Source organism: Mycteria americana, chromosome 28, assembly GCF_035582795.1.
Source record: "Mycteria americana isolate JAX WOST 10 ecotype Jacksonville Zoo and Gardens chromosome 28, USCA_MyAme_1.0, whole genome shotgun sequence".
NCBI classification, from domain to species: Eukaryota; Metazoa; Chordata; class Aves; order Ciconiiformes; family Ciconiidae; genus Mycteria; species Mycteria americana.
Window position 1 is genome coordinate 688,339 of NC_134392.1, and position 16,779 is coordinate 705,117.

General features: G+C 47.8%; 1 protein-coding gene across 4 annotated transcripts; it reads left to right on the plus strand.

Annotated features, from left to right (window-relative positions):
• Positions 1-4,492: 4,492 nt before the first annotated feature.
• Positions 4,493-15,672, plus strand: LPAR2 (lysophosphatidic acid receptor 2). 4 transcript variants are annotated; one of them, XM_075525904.1, is made up of 4 exons: positions 4,493-4,727; positions 6,467-6,722; positions 8,656-9,398; positions 13,241-15,672. In XM_075525904.1, the coding sequence occupies exons 3-4, from the start codon at positions 8,666-8,668 to the stop codon at positions 13,540-13,542; spliced, it is 1,035 nt and encodes a 344-aa protein (XP_075382019.1). In that variant the 5' UTR covers positions 4,493-4,727; positions 6,467-6,722; positions 8,656-8,665; the 3' UTR covers positions 13,543-15,672. The 4 variants fall into 4 exon arrangements, with proteins under 4 accessions (XP_075382019.1, XP_075382018.1, XP_075382022.1 ...); XM_075525903.1 differs by lacking the exon at positions 6,467-6,722; XM_075525907.1 differs by lacking the exon at positions 6,467-6,722 and having other exon boundaries at positions 13,392-15,672.
• Positions 15,673-16,779: the final 1,107 nt, after the last annotated feature.

Consider the following 16,779-nt stretch of genomic DNA (forward strand, 5'->3'; position numbering starts at 1 on the left):
AATCCCTACAAAAGCAAAGGCTGAAGCACGCAGAGCTTGAGTGCCTGTAAAATTCCCTGACTTTCCAGCGAGTGCCAACTAAACAGGGAGACTTCATCTCGCTGGGTGCCAGCCAAGATCAGAGGAGTTCAGAGCAAGGCAGCGTGCAGCCTTCTTGCAAACGGAGACAGAGCTGAGGGTTGCCTGCATGCGGTTCACAGGAAGGGAATTTCCACCCAGTTTTGTTTTTATTGACAATAGCGCGAAGTGCCAGATGAAATTATCTTTGGGTGAAGATGAGGCTGAGTCCTGCTTCATAAACACAGCATCCCGACTTGATTTTAACCTCGCTGTGGCTTCTAATAATGTGACATCATTCAGAGGCCAAGCTATTCTTTCTCTGAACTGCTGCTTCTGCCTTCAGTATTGCTTGTCTCTGTGCAGGATAATCTCCTTCTTCCTGTGTGAATTAGGAGGAGCAGCAGCAGCAGAGGGGCCCCTAGACCATCCCGACTCCAAACAAAACACCACTGCAAATAACCCTCTCTTCCCTCCCCTACCCTGTTTTCTCTCCACTGCTGCAGAACAAATGTTTTCATCTTGGAGAGTGCTGGAATAGCCAGTAACTGTGCAGAAGGAAGTTAGCTCACCAAAATCCATTTCCAGGATAGTTACCTGGGGAAGGTAAGAGTGTTGTTTTGCCAGGACCCAGATGCATTTGAGGGAATATCCCGGCCATTCTTTCTCAGCTGTTTCTCCATCTTGTCTAACAAGGCAAAGGTGACAAGATCCAGTGTTATGTTTTGCTTCAGTGGTCTCCCCGCTTCAATTTAAGGTGTGGTCTGCAATATGGAAATGCTTTCATTCTAAGTGTCCAAATGTGGCCAGAGCAAACCTTGGGAAGGCAAAAGGGGGAGAGGAATTTTCCAGGTTCTTTGTGATTTGTTCTGGAGCAATTGATTGTAAATGGTTGCAACTTCTTGGAGGAAAAGAAAATTCCTGTTGTAAGCAAGGCAGCAGTGGGCATGGATTTCTTCCTTACCTCTTTGTTGAAAAGCGTTCTTTGATGCTGTAGGCTTGCAAACAACAGCTCCGCTCCACCTCAGAGTTGGCTGTATTTCAGCAGCAGTGGGTGTTATGAAATTCCTGCATGCTTAACGCTGATGTATATGCTGCTTTACATCGAAAGATTTGGCTGTTAGCTGAAGTTGTAAGAACCGTGTTGTCTTTTTGTTGCACTGGAGGGAGTGCTCCTCACCGAGGGCTTGGGAATCTCTGGGCCAGTTGGGACTTGGGAAGTATTAATTTGAGCAACTGATTCTCTGCAGAGATCTTCTGGGGGGGAGATGGTGACATGACTCCTTCCAGAAGGTTTTTAACATTCCTGGAATTCCAGGAGAGGGGTCTCAGCAAAAAAAAAAAAAATAAAAACCAACCCTTCAGATTGTCATCCACAGGAACAGGCACAGCTATGAGGCTTAAAGAAAAATATTGGCTTTAGGCTTGTGTGAAAATGCAAAATCTACTAAAACAACTAACTTCACTTTGAAAAATAGAAGTGTAATAAAGGGGAGGCAAACATCTGTTGTCTTTGGAAATGTGTCTCTACCAGTTCTCTGCTGGGCACCAGAATGCGATCAGATCTGCCGCCTGCATCAAGATCAGGTTACTCGGTGACTCTGCTTGAGCAGCCTTTCTGCTTGGGGGGGGACCGATGCTGCGCAGCACCCTGCGAGCCCCTTCTGAACTGGTGGAAACGGGAAAACTCCTGGAGCGATGGGAGGGGAAGGGGGGAGACGGAGGGGCTGGACACGATGGGTATCTGGTCTCCTTGGTCTTGCCTGTGTTCAGCATCTGGTATTCACTCCCAGAAGTATTGTTGTTGGAATATACCTGAGCTCAGTCTTTAAGAAATCATTACATTGGCTGCAAAAGCTGATGTGAGGTTTTCAGGTGCAATGATTTTTGGTTTTGTGGGTAGCACCCTGAAAGGATGAGGCTGTGCAGGGCCCAGACTTGTATATCATATGGTTAGAGACAGGAACTAAAGGGGTCTTGGTTCCTTCTATTATCCACCAAACCTGAAAATAAACAGACTCCCAAACTTCTGTTACGCAGAGAAGTAAAGTTAGGTTTTTTTCTAGACAAAGGGACTAGAAAAATTGCTATTATTAAGGTCAGGACTTTGAAACCCGAAATATTCTCTCACCTCCATATGCAAGCAGATACTGTCTGTGAGAGGCTTACATGAGCCCCGGCCTGATGCAGTCTGATGTTTCTTGTATCCCCCTTTGTCCCGACTCTGGTGTGTGGGGACTGAGTTGCAAAAGTGCTTCTGACCCTTTGCGAGCACTGGGTGCTCCGAACTCGCTGGGTCTGTCTGACGTGCTGAGCTATTGTGATGGACTGTTGACACTTCAGCTGAAACCAGTTATGCTGGGCTGTTTCCCTGATTGCTCTGGGTGTTTCTTTATGAAAATGTCACCCCTAAAGCACTTGCTGAGTGCCAGTTTGAAACCTTAAAGGAACAAGTAAATCAAAAGTATTTTTAGACTGCTGCCATCCCAAACTGCACAGCTGCAGAGCATGTGTGGCTTCGTAACTGTCTGAAGCCTATCGAAGCCAGCACTGCTGCCAGACATTTGCTCTGACCTGGGTTAGGCTTCTTGTGCACCAATGTGGAGAGTTGTGACTTAAGTCTGCGACTTAAACCTGTTGCTGGCAGCACAAGTGCTGGAGCAGACCCAAGGGTGGGCTGGGGAAATGGGAGGGGCTGTTCTATTGCAGCTTGGACTTGGGTCTCTTTGGTCTTTAATAATGTAACCAAAAGGAGAATAAATGCCTCACGGGAAGGTGAAGGATCTGCTCTGTGTCACTTGAGTAAGACGCTTCAAATTTGAAATGACTTCTTGTAACTATAATATTGTAAATCTGTCTAGTTGCAGTAAGGACTTCTGGCTCTCTGTTAGGAACGGACTTCTTGGTAACTTGGTTGTTCTCTGCTATGTGAAAGCAAGCTTGTTAAACTATAGATTTTTTTTTTTTTTTCCCCTGAGAAAGAGCTCTGGGATACCTGTTAGTGCAACTTTTCGCTGCTTCTAAAAACGCACACGGAAATCTTGTGAGAGGCCCCTGTGCCTGGTACTGTCTTGCGGATGGCATCGTTGGTCTGAAGGTGCAGAATTTGTAAGCAGGTGGCAAGAAGTTCTTTCTGAGTTTTTGTAGCCCTCATGAGCTTTCCAGCATGGTTTTGGCCTTTGGGGGCTGCAGGACATAGGGGTAGAATTTAGGGAGCCTGGTGCAATTTTCAGTTCCTGCAGGACTCAGTAGTTGCCCCTCTGCTATCTCAGCCTGTCCTATTCATCCATCTTTTCTTCTGCCAGTGTCGCTACTGTTCTGCTTCCATTTATTGGCTGCCCTGCTCTGTTAATGTGTCCTTGGATCTTTGGCCCTATCTCTTTCCCCTTTGTGCTGGGCTCTCTTTGTAAATCTCCTATTTTGCATAACGTTACTTGGCTCTGCCAAGCTCTACGGTGTATCTGACTGGCAGCAGATTAGGGTTGTGCTTGGTGATAACATTGTTCCTTGGGGAACAGATGATGGTAGGAGGAGGGTGGGAGAATAGGAAATTGGAGTCGAATGGAAATTGCTGGGGCCTTTGCAAGAGCAGCAGGCATAAATCAAAATGAATGGACGTTGCAAACTCGGTGGTTTTTTTCCTTCATAATTTATACAGCTATGGCTTGTTAGCACGCAGTGTGCGGTTGGTATTTGTACAGTACTTCACAGATAAGATTATCTCAGACGTGTCAAGGACTGGCTAGACTGACACATCAGAAATGTGAGCTCTTTTTCTAGCAGTGACACACTTTTACCAAGATACAGCAGGGAAATGCCTTCCAGTCTGTGCCTCAGTTTCCCTTGTGTCTCACGACATAAAAACTGTGCCTCAGTTTCCCTTGTGTCTCACAACATCTCCTTCTCCCTGCTTCTTACCCATTTCAAGGTTTCTTGTGTTGTACCAGGCAAGTGTGGCTGCTCTACCGGATGTGGGAGGCCCCATCCTGACCAGATAGTCTGCTTAAGACGTGGGTGCTGTAGCTGTAGGCTAAGAAAGCAGCCTGCTGGTGCCAAAGCAAGACAGCTCCTCCATCACGGGCATCACACCGGGTCATTCAGAAGGTCTGCTCTCCTCCTGCCGTGGGCCAAAGGCTGTGGGGCAGCAGGTGAGCACAAGCGAACCCTCACCATGGGGCGAACAGGTGCAGTGGGAGCGTTGGGACCAGAGGGTGCCAGTTCCCACAGAGCAACAGCTTGCCGGCAGGAACGGTCCACGAGGGTGATGCTGGCAGATCGGAGCCAACTCGTTCCAGCCAGAACCGGAGGTGCTTGGAAAGTGGCTTTGGCCTCCATGGAGGCGGCGAGGGACTCGGGTTACAGCTCCTGGGTCTCCTGGAAGGACCCGCCTAGGGGAGGACCCAAGGAGGGACGGGCTCATCCGAGCTCTTGCAAACTTGCCTCCCAGGAGCCAGTGTTTCGGAGCGGTCCGTGATGGACTCTGGGGCTGTAACGCTTGTTTAAAACTTTCCTGTAAGGCACTTGGCTTTTTTTTTTTTTTTTTTCCTTGCTTGGAAAGCACCTCTGTCCTCCAGAGATGGGGATCTCCTTGCTGGATAGCTGCCCTGGTTTCCTGTGGTGGGGAGACCAATGCTAAATGTCAGGTTTGGATGCGGAGGTTGTGCTTTCAGGTAAGGACGCTATTCTTTGGAGTAAAAGCTTGTACTGTTTCTGGCTTAAAAATAGAGCAGTGGTTTGAATGTTTGGCCACGTAAATCCGTGTGCAGCGGACACGGGTAAAACAGGTTGGGTTTGAGTCCCCGTGAGCTTTTATAGATCCATTGTTCTGTCTTGATGAACACTGATTGTGGTTATTAGTGGGAGCATAAATTCAGCCATTCATCCCTGTTCACTTCCACACTGCGCTGGCTGTCGGGTTGCTCACAAGTGTTGAATGTCTTCCCAGATCTCAAGGAGCTGACTAGCATTTTCCACTTTTGCAAGCAAGAGGAATTGGAGAAGGGAGGAGGACGCTTACACCTTTACTTTCTGTGTTAAAAGGACTCTGAACTTACTGTGAACCGGGGGCAGTGATTAACTGAGTAAGAAGGGAGAGGGTGTATGCGTACAGATAACGCTGGCGAGAGGAAAAGATGCGTTTTGCGCTCATTTTGTGTGGTGGTTCCTACCAAACTGCAAAAGCTGCTCTCGATTTTAAGGGGGAGAGACTTGAGCGGAGTTTGAGGTAGCGCGATTAGAGGAGTCTGTGTTTGCGTATTGCTCAAGGAAAGGGGCCGCTGAATTGTTGCAGCACGTAACTAGAGTCTTGTTTTACCGAGTAAACAATGCCGGTAAGGAAAAAATCTTGTAAGATCCTGCTGAGGAGTGTAAGGCCATGGAAGGGGGCTGCTCGGACACTGAACAATAGACTCATCCAGCTCCTTTGTGCATCATGGCACCAGCCTGACTTTCTATCTGCTTGCTGCTGTGGGCAGGGTGTTTCTCTTCCCCCGGCACTGCCTGTTACATTTCGATTTGTGGCGTTCTCTGCCCTCGATGCCAAGCTCCAAAGTCAGTTTTCTAATTGCAGGGTAGCAGTGAAGTGGCACACGAGCTCCTAGGACCAGTCACAAGCATTAACCTGTCAGTCCCTCCTGGACCCCACCCAGCTCTGCACAGATTTCATTTGTAACCTACGCACATTTCGGAGGGATTTGCCACTCTCAAACTTTTCCCTGTGCTCTAACTGGGTCTTGCCTAAAGAAGCATTTTGGACGTCGTCATTAGGATTAATGCTGAGGGGCTGTTTCTCTAGATTTGTGTATTATACATGCAGAACACAGCTCCTTTGTGGGTTTATGCAGCTCTAATCCCCTCCCCCAGTAAACATGCCATTGAACCAGTACTTGTATAATGTTTTGAAAAAAGTTCACAATTTGCCAGTGAGCGTGCAGTCTTACTGAGGAAGTTTATGGGGCCTGTCATAGCTGTGGAATCCTTAATATTTGCAACAAAATAAGATAGGTCTCCATAATTTAGTGGCAATTTTAAAGGCAGTCTTACCTGGATTTAATTTGAACTGACACCAAGACAAAAATTACTGAGAGTAAGAGCTAGATCCATCAACACATTATTTCACTGTAGTGTTTTTAAGGTTTCTTAAAAATTAGTAGTGTGAGCTGTCTTTGCGCTACACTGTGCGCAGGCAAGCTTCTGGGCATCCACATGTGTAATCTTAAAGGTGAAGTGACTTACCTAACTTCAGCAACTTCCTTTTTGATTTGGGATTAAAGCTTTGAAAAATGTTCAGAGGAAACTGTTTTGCGTAAGAATGGCCTAGCCTTGGACTTGGTGCCTCCCCAGATACACCCTATGCAGGGTGTATCTGCCGGCCTGTGGCTCACAGCGGTTGTGTTTGTCCTCTTCCTAGGCTTTCCTCCTTTCCTCGTTCTTCCCTCGCTTTCCCCTGTTCAAGCCAAAATACTCCCCAGTTACCTGGCAAGTCACCCTGTGGCATCTCTGCAGAACCCGCTCGGTTGCTTTCATCCCCTGCGCAGCATTTGGACCACACGACTCTCCTGAACAGCTCTATGGCTTGAGATCTCCAAACATCCCATGACCTGAAAAGAGAGGAAAGATGGACTTGTCATGGGCTAGTACTACATAACTCCATCCCCAGGGGCAGGGTGATTCCTTCTCGGCCTCCTTCTCCTGTTTTCCCCCCATCAATATTTGTAAAAAATAATATTTCTCTCTTCAGCAGATTTTACAGTGAATTAGTTCAGTTGTATAGCTTTCTCACCTCACGGTAAAGACTGAAGCAGGCTGGTACAGAGCACACTAGGCAGCGGAGATCAAAAGTTCAGCTGCAGGTATGATAGGGTTTCCCAGCTCAGCCATCTTGTTTGCACAACTCGGCGTGGGTGCGGCGCAGGTGATAACAAGCTGGCCTGCCTGCAGTGATCTCACCTCCTTGGTACTAATAGCAGCCTTGCTGCTGCGCCGAGAGCTGCTGCTGAAGTGCCCCAGAAAATAGAGCGGTTGCTGCCTAGAGAGTGGAGGAAGAGTGTGGTTTGGTTTCGGGGTGATTAAAATGAATTGTGAGTCAGGAACTTTGGGGTTTCTCCCTGTCTGAAGAGGACGGTGCGTGGTCTCATTTAGGCTTTCTCTAAAATGAAGATGATGGTTGAGCTCATGTGAGGACAGGGAACCAGTGACTTCATGTGCAGAACACACGAGGGTAAGGAAAAACTGTGTCATTTTTCAGCACCTCGGTGCTGCAAGGAAGGAGGCTCCAAACGGGGTTTGCCCATCCCAGCGAGGACCGCAGCCAGCCCTGACTTGAGATTTCCAAGCTCTTGGTTAGGAAAGGAACATGAACATCTGCTGTGGGGTGTAATGATAGGGCTGCTTCTCATCCCTTGGGTTTGTTCATGGTGCTGTAATTTTTCATGTTTTCATTTTTTCATGGACAAGTAACACAAGCATCAATTACTGGGTTTAAATGCTGACTCTGTAAGGTAAAACATCCTTCAGCTTAGCCTGCTGCTTCATGTTTGGCTGTCTGCAGGACAGGAAGTTAATTACCAGAGAGGTATATGGGCTTTCAAAATTAAGACTTAACATTAAGATCCAGACGAACGGCTTGTCTGGTCTTGCTCCCAACAGTGCCCAGTGCATCCAAGAAATGTGAAAAGTCCTTCTTGAGACTTAAACATCTTTTCCTATCTCGTTTTTCCACTGAGTTCAATGAGTTTTGAATTGCAGCCTTGTTCCAGAGCTGGAAGGGAAGAAGGGAGTTGCTTCCTGCACAGGTGACTTAGGGGTTGATGATACTCTGGGTGCTGACCCCCACACTGTTGTGTAGCCTAGCAGTGCTGCAGGGGTTGCAGATGATCCAGCTCTTCCAGAGATCCAGCCCTGTGGTTGTGCATGCTGACTTCTTGCTACTGTTTACTCTTCTGGGCTGAGGAGTTTGTTTCTGCCCAGCTCTACGTGCTCTTTGCTTCTTGGCGAAGTTTGGGAAGTACTCACCTGTTTTGGAAGGATCGGCAAATGCTGTGCATAGAGCCGCGTTCAGAAGTAGCTGTGCATTACGTTAGCCTTTAAGCAATAAAACTACCCAGGAAAGATGAGATATGAGCGCTCACTGAACCAGAAGCAGCAGTCCTGGGGACTGCAACAGCTGCAGAGGCTCATGGTCTTCATCAGAGCGTTGTTTAGTGATTGACTGATGAACCTTCTTTGCTGCTTTGTTTTTACATTTCTGAAGTAGGACATCTGGGACAACAAAAATAATTTTGTCTGTCATCCCCCTGAAGCTGCGTGGGCCCGACAGGGAGAATCTCTTATCAGATCTGGCAAACCTTATCTCCTCCCATGAATGTTCAAGGTTTTGCTGTATCCTCAGTATGGCTTTAAGGACAGATGAGGACTCAGCCTGCGAGATATGTAGTTCTGTATTGAGTACAGAAGTGGGTTTGTGTTTCTTGTGTGGTTGTTTCTGTGTGTTTCAAGCTCCTCCCCACCGCCATCTGTGTCAAAGGCATCTCCCCGGTTTGTAATAGTTGTGTGCGTGCGCGGGCACAACAAGCTAACGATACTCTCGTCCCTCTTTAGGACAGCAGCGATGAAGCACTGTTTTTACAATGAGACTGTGGGGTTCTTCTACAACAACAGCCGCAAAGAGCTGACCACGTACTGGAGGACGAAGGATGTGCTGGTGGTTGCCCTGGGCCTGACAGTGAGTGTCATTGTGCTCCTGACCAACTTGCTGGTCATCACCGCTATCATCATCAACCGGCGTTTCCACTACCCCATCTACTACCTGCTGGGGAACTTGGCAGCTGCCGACCTCTTCGCTGGCATCGCGTACATGTTCCTCATGTTCCACACGGGGCCCAGGACAGTAAAGCTCTCCCTGAAGACCTGGTTCATCCGGCAGAGCCTGCTGGACACCAGCTTGACAGCCTCTGTGGTGAACCTGCTGGCAATCGCTGTAGAAAGGCACCAGACTGTCTTCACTATGCAGTTACACAGCAAAATGTCCAACCAGCGTGTGATGATCCTAATCTTCTGTATTTGGGTCACGGCTCTGCTCCTGGGGCTCATCCCATCCTATGGCTGGCACTGCCTCTGCGCCCTGGAGAAGTGCTCCAGCATGGCACCGCTCTACAGCAGGAGCTACCTGACCTTCTGGGCCATCTCCAACCTGGTCATCTTCCTGATCATGGTGGTTGTATACATGCACATCTTCATCTATGTCAAAAGGAAGATGACACGGATGTCCAAGCACACTAGCTTCCACCCCCGCTACAAGGAGACCATGATCAGCCTTGTCAAGACGGTCACTATTATCCTAAGTAAGTCCACTTGCTGTAGTCAGTCTAAATGCTGCTTTGATCCTCCATCCTGGGTTGTGTGGGGCTGGAGAGGTGAATGTGTTTGGGACAGTGGGGGGGATTGGGAAGTGACGCTCTGCTTCCCTGGTCTCTGAAGCTGCTGGGGTGATGATTTGGTGTGCCTGCTGAGGAACTCGGCAGTTTCAAGTCTCTGCATGAATTGTGTGAGCTGTAATGAGAGCAGCCTGGCAGACAGAGGGGAGGGCAAGTTCCTGAATCTCTTCCCCTCTGATGTGGCTGCTTCTCTGATTAGCAGGGACGAGAGGGACTGTTACTAATGTGACTTGGTAATATCTGACTACTGTTAGTGCAGGTGCTTTGGGCAAACACAAGGCTCTTTTACGTGCTCAACTCTAGTATGCTTCCTCCACAGAAGAGTAGCATGGAATTAGGAGCTATAATCTGGCCTTAATCAAGAAGCAGCACTTGGTGCATCCTTTATTAAAGGATGGAGAGAGGTTTGGGGCAGATAGTACAAGGTGATGGGGAAGGACTGAGGGAGTTGCATCCAAATTCCTTACCAGAACAAAGCACTGAACTCTGTTCAGATTTTTTTTGAGCAGCTCAGTACTGGGTCTCAGTCTGCTCGGGTAAATACATCCCTGGGAGCTCTCAACTCTTAGTTCGAGCTGCTCTCCATGAGCACGGGATCTCCAGCAGAGTGCTAACTGCCTGTCAGTCTGTCTGCATCGCAGTCTGTAGTGCAAATAGGAGCAGATCAGTAACTGGAAGTGGTTGGCGCTGAGGCTCTGACTCTCCAGGATATTTATTGGGATATGTGCCGTTCTACCCAGTGCTGTGCATCTAACAGCAGAGTCTGGTGCATGCACTGTGCTTTCAACAGCCTATCACCCCATGATTTCTTTAATCTGCTTTGGTCTCATGCTTTAAGGGTCTAACAACCTTTCTTTAAAGCAAAATAAATCAATGCGCTCGGATCTTCTGCAACCCAGCTCGACTCTGGGCTTACGGTCACAACCCCTTGCTTGCAAATCTTTCCTGATAAGCACAGAATTTGCTCCGTCAGGGAAACCTTGTAGCTGCAAACAAAGACTACTCCCTTGTGAACTCGCGCTGGCAGCGTGGGGCTCGGCAGGGGAGGGGAGCAGGGGGGGAGCAATGGGGGGGGCTGGCGGGCTGCTTGGTGTGTCCCTGCTCGGGGCCACACCGGCTTGCCGGGTCCTGTTGCAACTTGTGAGCATCGAAACCGGAGTTTTCTGCCCGTTCCTGCCTTTCCTGTGATGTCGCCTTCCCTGCCTCGCAATCTCTCCATCTCTTGTGCACAGCTGGGAGTTCGTTACTGCCTTGGAGCTGATCAGATGCAGCACAGAGGGTCAGTGGGGCTGAAGAATGATTTACTTCATGTATTTTGCACAGTCCACAGTGGAGAGAAAAGTTGCTTTGTTCCCCCTTTCCTTCCTGAACAGTATTGGAGGTCACCCCGTGGTGTCAGCAGGACTGCTTAATTTTATGGGACTTCACAACATCAACTGGAAGAGGGTTGGCAGGATGGGGATGCTGGCCAAGAAGGAAAATACCATTCACCCTTGGTGCATCCCCTTGTTTTGGGAGATCCCTTTCCTCTTGGTGTCCCCCCTCCTGGCTCGGCCTGCCTGCCTTTGTCTCCTGCCTTGAGTGAGGAAACAGCTTGGATCCAAGGAGGCTCAGAAGAGCCGCTGTGGCTTCACAGGGAGTTGGGACTGGTGTCTGAGGACAGACAGAGTAGGGAGGAACCGAATGTGGAAAGTTGAGGGAGACTCAGGAGTTCATCAGGCATTTGGGACTCTTGTAACCCAAGAGTTTTTCCCTTCCTCTGTGGGGCAGTGTCAGAGAGAAGCAGCAGTTCTGTACAGGTCCCTTGCACAGGAGGGAGCGAGGAAGGGAATTGCTCAACTTGGAGAAAATCCCTTTCCATTCGGACTCGGCATACAGAAAGTTGAGACTGCAGAGGGTTTTTTCCCTCCCTGTGAAAGCCCTGGTGTAATTCCTTCTCCACCCTTGTTCCCCAGCCTTCTGCAAACTTGGACTCTACACAGAGGAATGCTTTGCGCCTTATGCATCAGAGGGTGTAGCCACTGGTGAGCATGCGAGGAAGTCGAGGGTGCGGTAGGAGCTGTCTTTGTGTGCCACTTCATTGCAAGGCAAGGTAGCAGCAGTTGATAATCCTGCAGGTCCTGGGCGTGAAGAACAGGTCTAGGAGCTGACCTGGAAACCAATAAGTCCAAGGTAGACCTGGAAACTAGTAGCAAAGTCTCTCACAGACCAGTTGAGTGACACAGGATGTCATGATGACAGAGGGCAGAGTCGTTGGTGATCATGCTGTGTTAGATTATTAACAGTTCAGTCTGCTTTCTGAATACTCTAGCTTCCATTGAGGAGAAAGGAAATCAGCTGGATTTGCAGGCAAAGGCCCAAAACTTTTTAGGCACCTCTTCTTGGTTTTCATCTCTCATCTTTAATATTCCACTGGCTTTACTTAGTGCTGCTGGGAGCAAGTCTCTAGAGAATCTGGCTTGCCTTGTGGATGCTGAAAACCTGGCTAAAAAAAAGTTACATCACTAAACAAGGAGGTCCCTTTCCTGCAGGGTCACTCAAGACGGAAGTATTGGACCTTCCTTCATGACAGCCAGGAATCTCTCTTACATAGTTGCTAAATTTAAAGGGGGCAAAGTCGCGTCTGGAAGTGCAGGGAAGGCTGCCTGGGCTCGGTGTGGTGCCTGCTGTGCTGACCTTCTGGGAGCAAGATTCACTTAAATAAAAAGGGTTGCATGCTGCAGTGGCCTGAAATCAGCAGGGAACACTCCCAGAAACCCAGGAGATCCCTCCCATGTGTTCCTTTGACTTTTCACCAGTGCAGCATTTCACTCAATGACAGCTTTAAATTCAGCCTCTCGGTTTTGGTGCAGCTCCTCTGGCTGTTGTTCTTTCCTGACAGATGTTTTTCAGTAAAGGGTGTAGCTGCGAAGTTCCCAGCAAGTCCGTTTTCTTCCACCCTTTCCCAGAAGACACAGCAGGGTGCAGCTCCTGTGCTTTAAGATACGACCTTATGGGCGAGCGTGCCATTTACGTCAGCCTTAAAATCGTGACTGTAAAAAGGGGTTTAGGAGCCGCAGGCACCTCCCACTCCGTCATGCAAACAGCAATTATCCTTTTGCCAAAGAGCTTTGCAGGTGGTGGCAAGAACACAGTATCAGCCCGACTGAATCAGTGGTGGAGTCTGTCCAGCTCAGCCCTGGTGTTGGCCAGCCCGTTGCTTGGCTATTTTCTACTCAGCGTATAGCTGTGTGAGAGAGACAGACTTCATGGGACTGCCCGAAGTGTTGGCCAGGACTCTTCTAAACTCATGCTGTTAACTAAAGTGCCCATAAACTATGGATAGTAGAAATTATTTCATTCAAGATGTCTTACTCTGACTCTTCCTTAATTTTATGGCCTGCTCCCCTTTTTGGAGGGAGTGGCATGTAAGTAGGAAATACGGACACTTTATCTTCACTCTGTAAATGCAACGATGGGGACGAGGGGAGGTAAGTGAAAGGACCTGGAAGTGTTGTTCTGAGTGAACATGGGGGGGGGGGGGGGGGGGGAACCCAATGCCTCCAGTATTTGCTGGTTGAATCCTTGGTCTTCCTCCAAAGCAAAAATACAGAGTGAGACTAGCTTAGGTCCCCCCCCCCCCCCCCATACTTTAACTCTTTAACTTTTTTCACAAGATGAAACACCAGTGATTCCATTGAGCATCTTTATGGTGAGTGGGCAGGGCCAGGAACCTACTTTTTCTCTAACAGGGGTTCTTCTCTCCCCAGGTGCTTTTGTCATCTGCTGGACTCCGGGCCAAGTTGTGCTCCTCCTGGATGGCTTGGGCTGCAAGAGCTGCAATGTTCTAGCGGTGGAGAAATACGTCCTTTTGCTGGCAGAGATCAATTCGTTGATAAACGCTATTGTCTACTCTTACAGGGACAATGAGATGCGTAGCACCTTCCGGAGGATCCTCTGCTTTGTCTGTTACAGGAATTCCAAATACACCCCCACGGTGGTGAAGTTAAACACCACAGACCGCGGAACACTTTCTCAGAACGGGCACTTTACTGTGGATTCCTCTATTTAGCTCTTTGATCAGCGAGACAAGCACGGTGAGGAACAGCGGCCGCTTTCTGAGCAAAAGAGCAGAGGCTAAGGGCGACCTGCTTCTAAAGCAGCGGAGACTTCTTTTATGTGCTCAAGCATAAATAATTCTATAGAATACTTGTCATCGATAAAGGACAAGATGCTTTTAAGGAACTGCTGGATGGTGCGTTATTTAGGACGAACGTACTTTGAGTAGTATTCTTATTAAAGACTGCTATTTCTAATGCAAAGTTGGTTTAATTTAGCAGCATGTAGAAGTATGCTATGTGCAACAGGAATCTCACGTGATCTCTCAACGAGCAAAGTATTTTCTTGGTACTTCAGTATTACTGCCTTCAGAAATAGTCGTTCCAGTGGTAGCGTACCCTAAAGAGCTCTTCAGCTTTACGTGTTGCTTCCTAAACAGAGCTGCTTAGTGTTTCCCCAGAGGGTCTTATGCAGGTTGTGTTCTGCCCGCTTCAGAAATCTTACTCTTCTTAAGGCCTCTTTTGAGAGGAATCTGTTAGAATTGCTTCCTGAGAAGCAGATCCCTGCTTTCCGAAGTGTCTGTTACTGAATTTCAAAGTATTCTGGGCTTTTGGAAGATGTCTTAGGAGCACCTAATTCTTTCCTAAAATGGAGAGTGGTGCTGTAACTAACTGCAGTTGTGTTTGTGTTCTGCTAAGTGATACCATGTGGTATTCACAAGTTCATTGCCTATTCATAAATGTGGAGTGAGTCATGTTCCCATTAAACCATCTTTCTACTCACTGAAAACCCTTTGGGACAGGTTTAGGTTAGATTCCAAGGCAATCAGTATTTTGCCTTAGGTTTTAATGTGCAGTTTGTACCTTAATACTCAACTGCTCAAATAATGTGTTAACAGTCTGTTCAAATGTAGTCTTTCTCTCGGCAAAGCACATTAAGAAATTAGCAATATTAATTAATATTAGTGCACGTAGGATCTAGTTTTCTGAGTAAGTCCATTTGCTGCATCTGACACGCAATGTAAACTGTCACTCTTGATTGCGAGCCACGACTGGAGGGCAGAGGCTCTGCTGGTGGAAGAATATTTGTGGCCGAGAAACTGTAAATACTTCTCCAGGCTTCCTTCACCTTCAGGCTGTTTAACAGCGTGAATGCGCCTGTGACAGTCCAAAATCTAGAGTTAGTCTTTTACCATGGGCTTCTGGGAGAGCAGAGAGGCTAACAGAAGGCAGGTTTTGGAATATTGTCTAAATTTATAATTTCAGAGTTTGTTTTTTTTAATAGCACAGCCCTGTTCTGTCAGATGATCAGCTTCCTGACTGATCACCTCAGCTGGCTTTGCAGGGAAGACAGCTTACTGGAGGCATTGTTACTCAAATGTGTGTGTGTATGGACTTTTTCTTGCAGAACATGGTCAGGAAGTGACAGTGTTAAGGTGACAGTCTCCTGGATCGACTAAAACAGTCTTGGAATATGGTTCCCATCTCCGTGTCCCAGAGACTTTTTGAATAAATATTTTGTCCTGGGTTTTAGAAAAAAAGACTTGGAATTTTTCCCTATCTCCCCCTTCTGAAGCCCTGGGAAAAGTACCATCCTCCAGTTGTGTTGTGGTGCGGGAAGGGAGGGATACTGCCCTTCGTGCTTACGTCCACTGTGACCTGCTATGCGGTGGCCCTGCTGCTGATCCGCCTTCTAGGTAGGTTGTGAGGGTGTCTCGCAGGACTGTACGCCTGTGTCCGGAGGGCTCGTAGCCTCCAGAAAGACTGTGAAGAGAACTGGAGGAAGTAATTTTCAGCCAGCCATCTGCAGCCAGAGCAGGGGGTAAGACCACAGCCTTGGTCCATTGCTTGCAAACACTAGACTTGGCTGGTTTGGGGAAATTTCACACCATTAAAGCATACCAGGTGGTAGGGCTAAGAGAAGGTGTAATTTTACTTTTATTGCCCAAGAAGACTTCTAGTTAGTTTTACTTTCACTGGAAATACTGTTATGGAGATACAGGTACACACTGCAGTGGAAGCAGGTGGTGAATGAGCAGTAGCTGGAGGAAGACTGTAATAGTGAACACCTGGAAAGGTGTTACTGGGAGAGATGGAGCTGGGACAGAACAAACTTGGACCTTTTCTGCTTTCCTGAACACCCCCAAAGCCAGAAGCGCACGAGTCCTACTTCATGCAAAGATAATTTTGCAATTAAATACATGCCAAGCTCTGTTTTTTATTAACAAAGGGGGAAGGAGGAGATGGGAAAGTCCATATTGCCTAGGTGTGGGATTAGTACCAGTCGGATTTAACTGGGGTAGGCGCGTGTGTAAAGAATTGACCGTACTGCGTCTGGGTGTGAATGAATCTTTGTAGTGGGCGAGATGACACTTGGCTCCTAAAAGAACCGCAATTGGCTTTTATGCCCAATTGGGCCTTTAACAAGCTGTACACGTTCTTCCCTGAGGGATCTGGTAACTAGCCTGACCTCAGCCTTCTGCTGGCTGCTCATCGAGCTGCGTTTCAGCAATGTGATCCCGCTCTGCCAAGCGCTTTCACGTAAGTATCCGCAACACAGGCAGACTTTAAGTCACTGACAGCAGACTCTTGATGCTTTACGATCACCATATAGAGAGGATCATCTCTGAGGGTTTTTTCCAGTATTTTAAATGGCTTATTTAAATTTAGCCTAACTGCCAAACCAGTATAAATACTAAAGAACTGTCGTACACAACACTGATGGAAAGTAGATCAAGGATTTGACCAGTTTGTACCAAGCGGAATATCCTGACTACCCGGAGGATGTCAATACTTTCTGTATAAAAAGGACTCTGCTGAATAATGGTAACTGAATGTACCAATGCATGATTTCAGAGGTAAATAGCAACTGATCGGTGTAAGGAGGAGGAAAAAGAAGTCCCAAACCTTTAACGGAGCTTGTCTCTGAGTGATGGCTGGCACCCATCGGGAATGGGGGCAGGTTGCCTGGAATTCTTTGAGATTTCTCTTCCTGAGTGACTTGGGACCTGTGGATTTCTAGTTTTTTCCAGCTGGCTGTAAGAGATGAGAGAGCAGGAAATTAGGAGTCATAGAAACTAGCCTGGAAAGAGCTGTTTTCAGTGAGATTTGAAAAGAAATGATGAATCAACGAGGCAGAGATGGGAGGAGGATTTTAACAGCCCTCCCAACAATGAAGATGGGGGAGAGGGGGAGATGTAAATGGTGTGTATAGAACGTGCATCACAAAAAAGAGGGGTTTAGGCTGTTCA

Bases quoted from the DNA above. Each gene is read 5' to 3' on its own strand.
- LPAR2 (XM_075525903.1), top strand. From the start codon at position 4,687: ATGCTAAATGTCAGGTTTGGATGCGGAGGTTGTGCTTTCAG. The intron at 4,728-8,655 runs GTAAGGACGCTA...GTCCCTCTTTAG, and splicing joins TGCGGAGGTTGTGCTTTCAG to GACAGCAGCGATGAAGCACT. The intron at 9,399-13,240 runs GTAAGTCCACTT...TTCTCTCCCCAG, and splicing joins GACGGTCACTATTATCCTAA to GTGCTTTTGTCATCTGCTGG.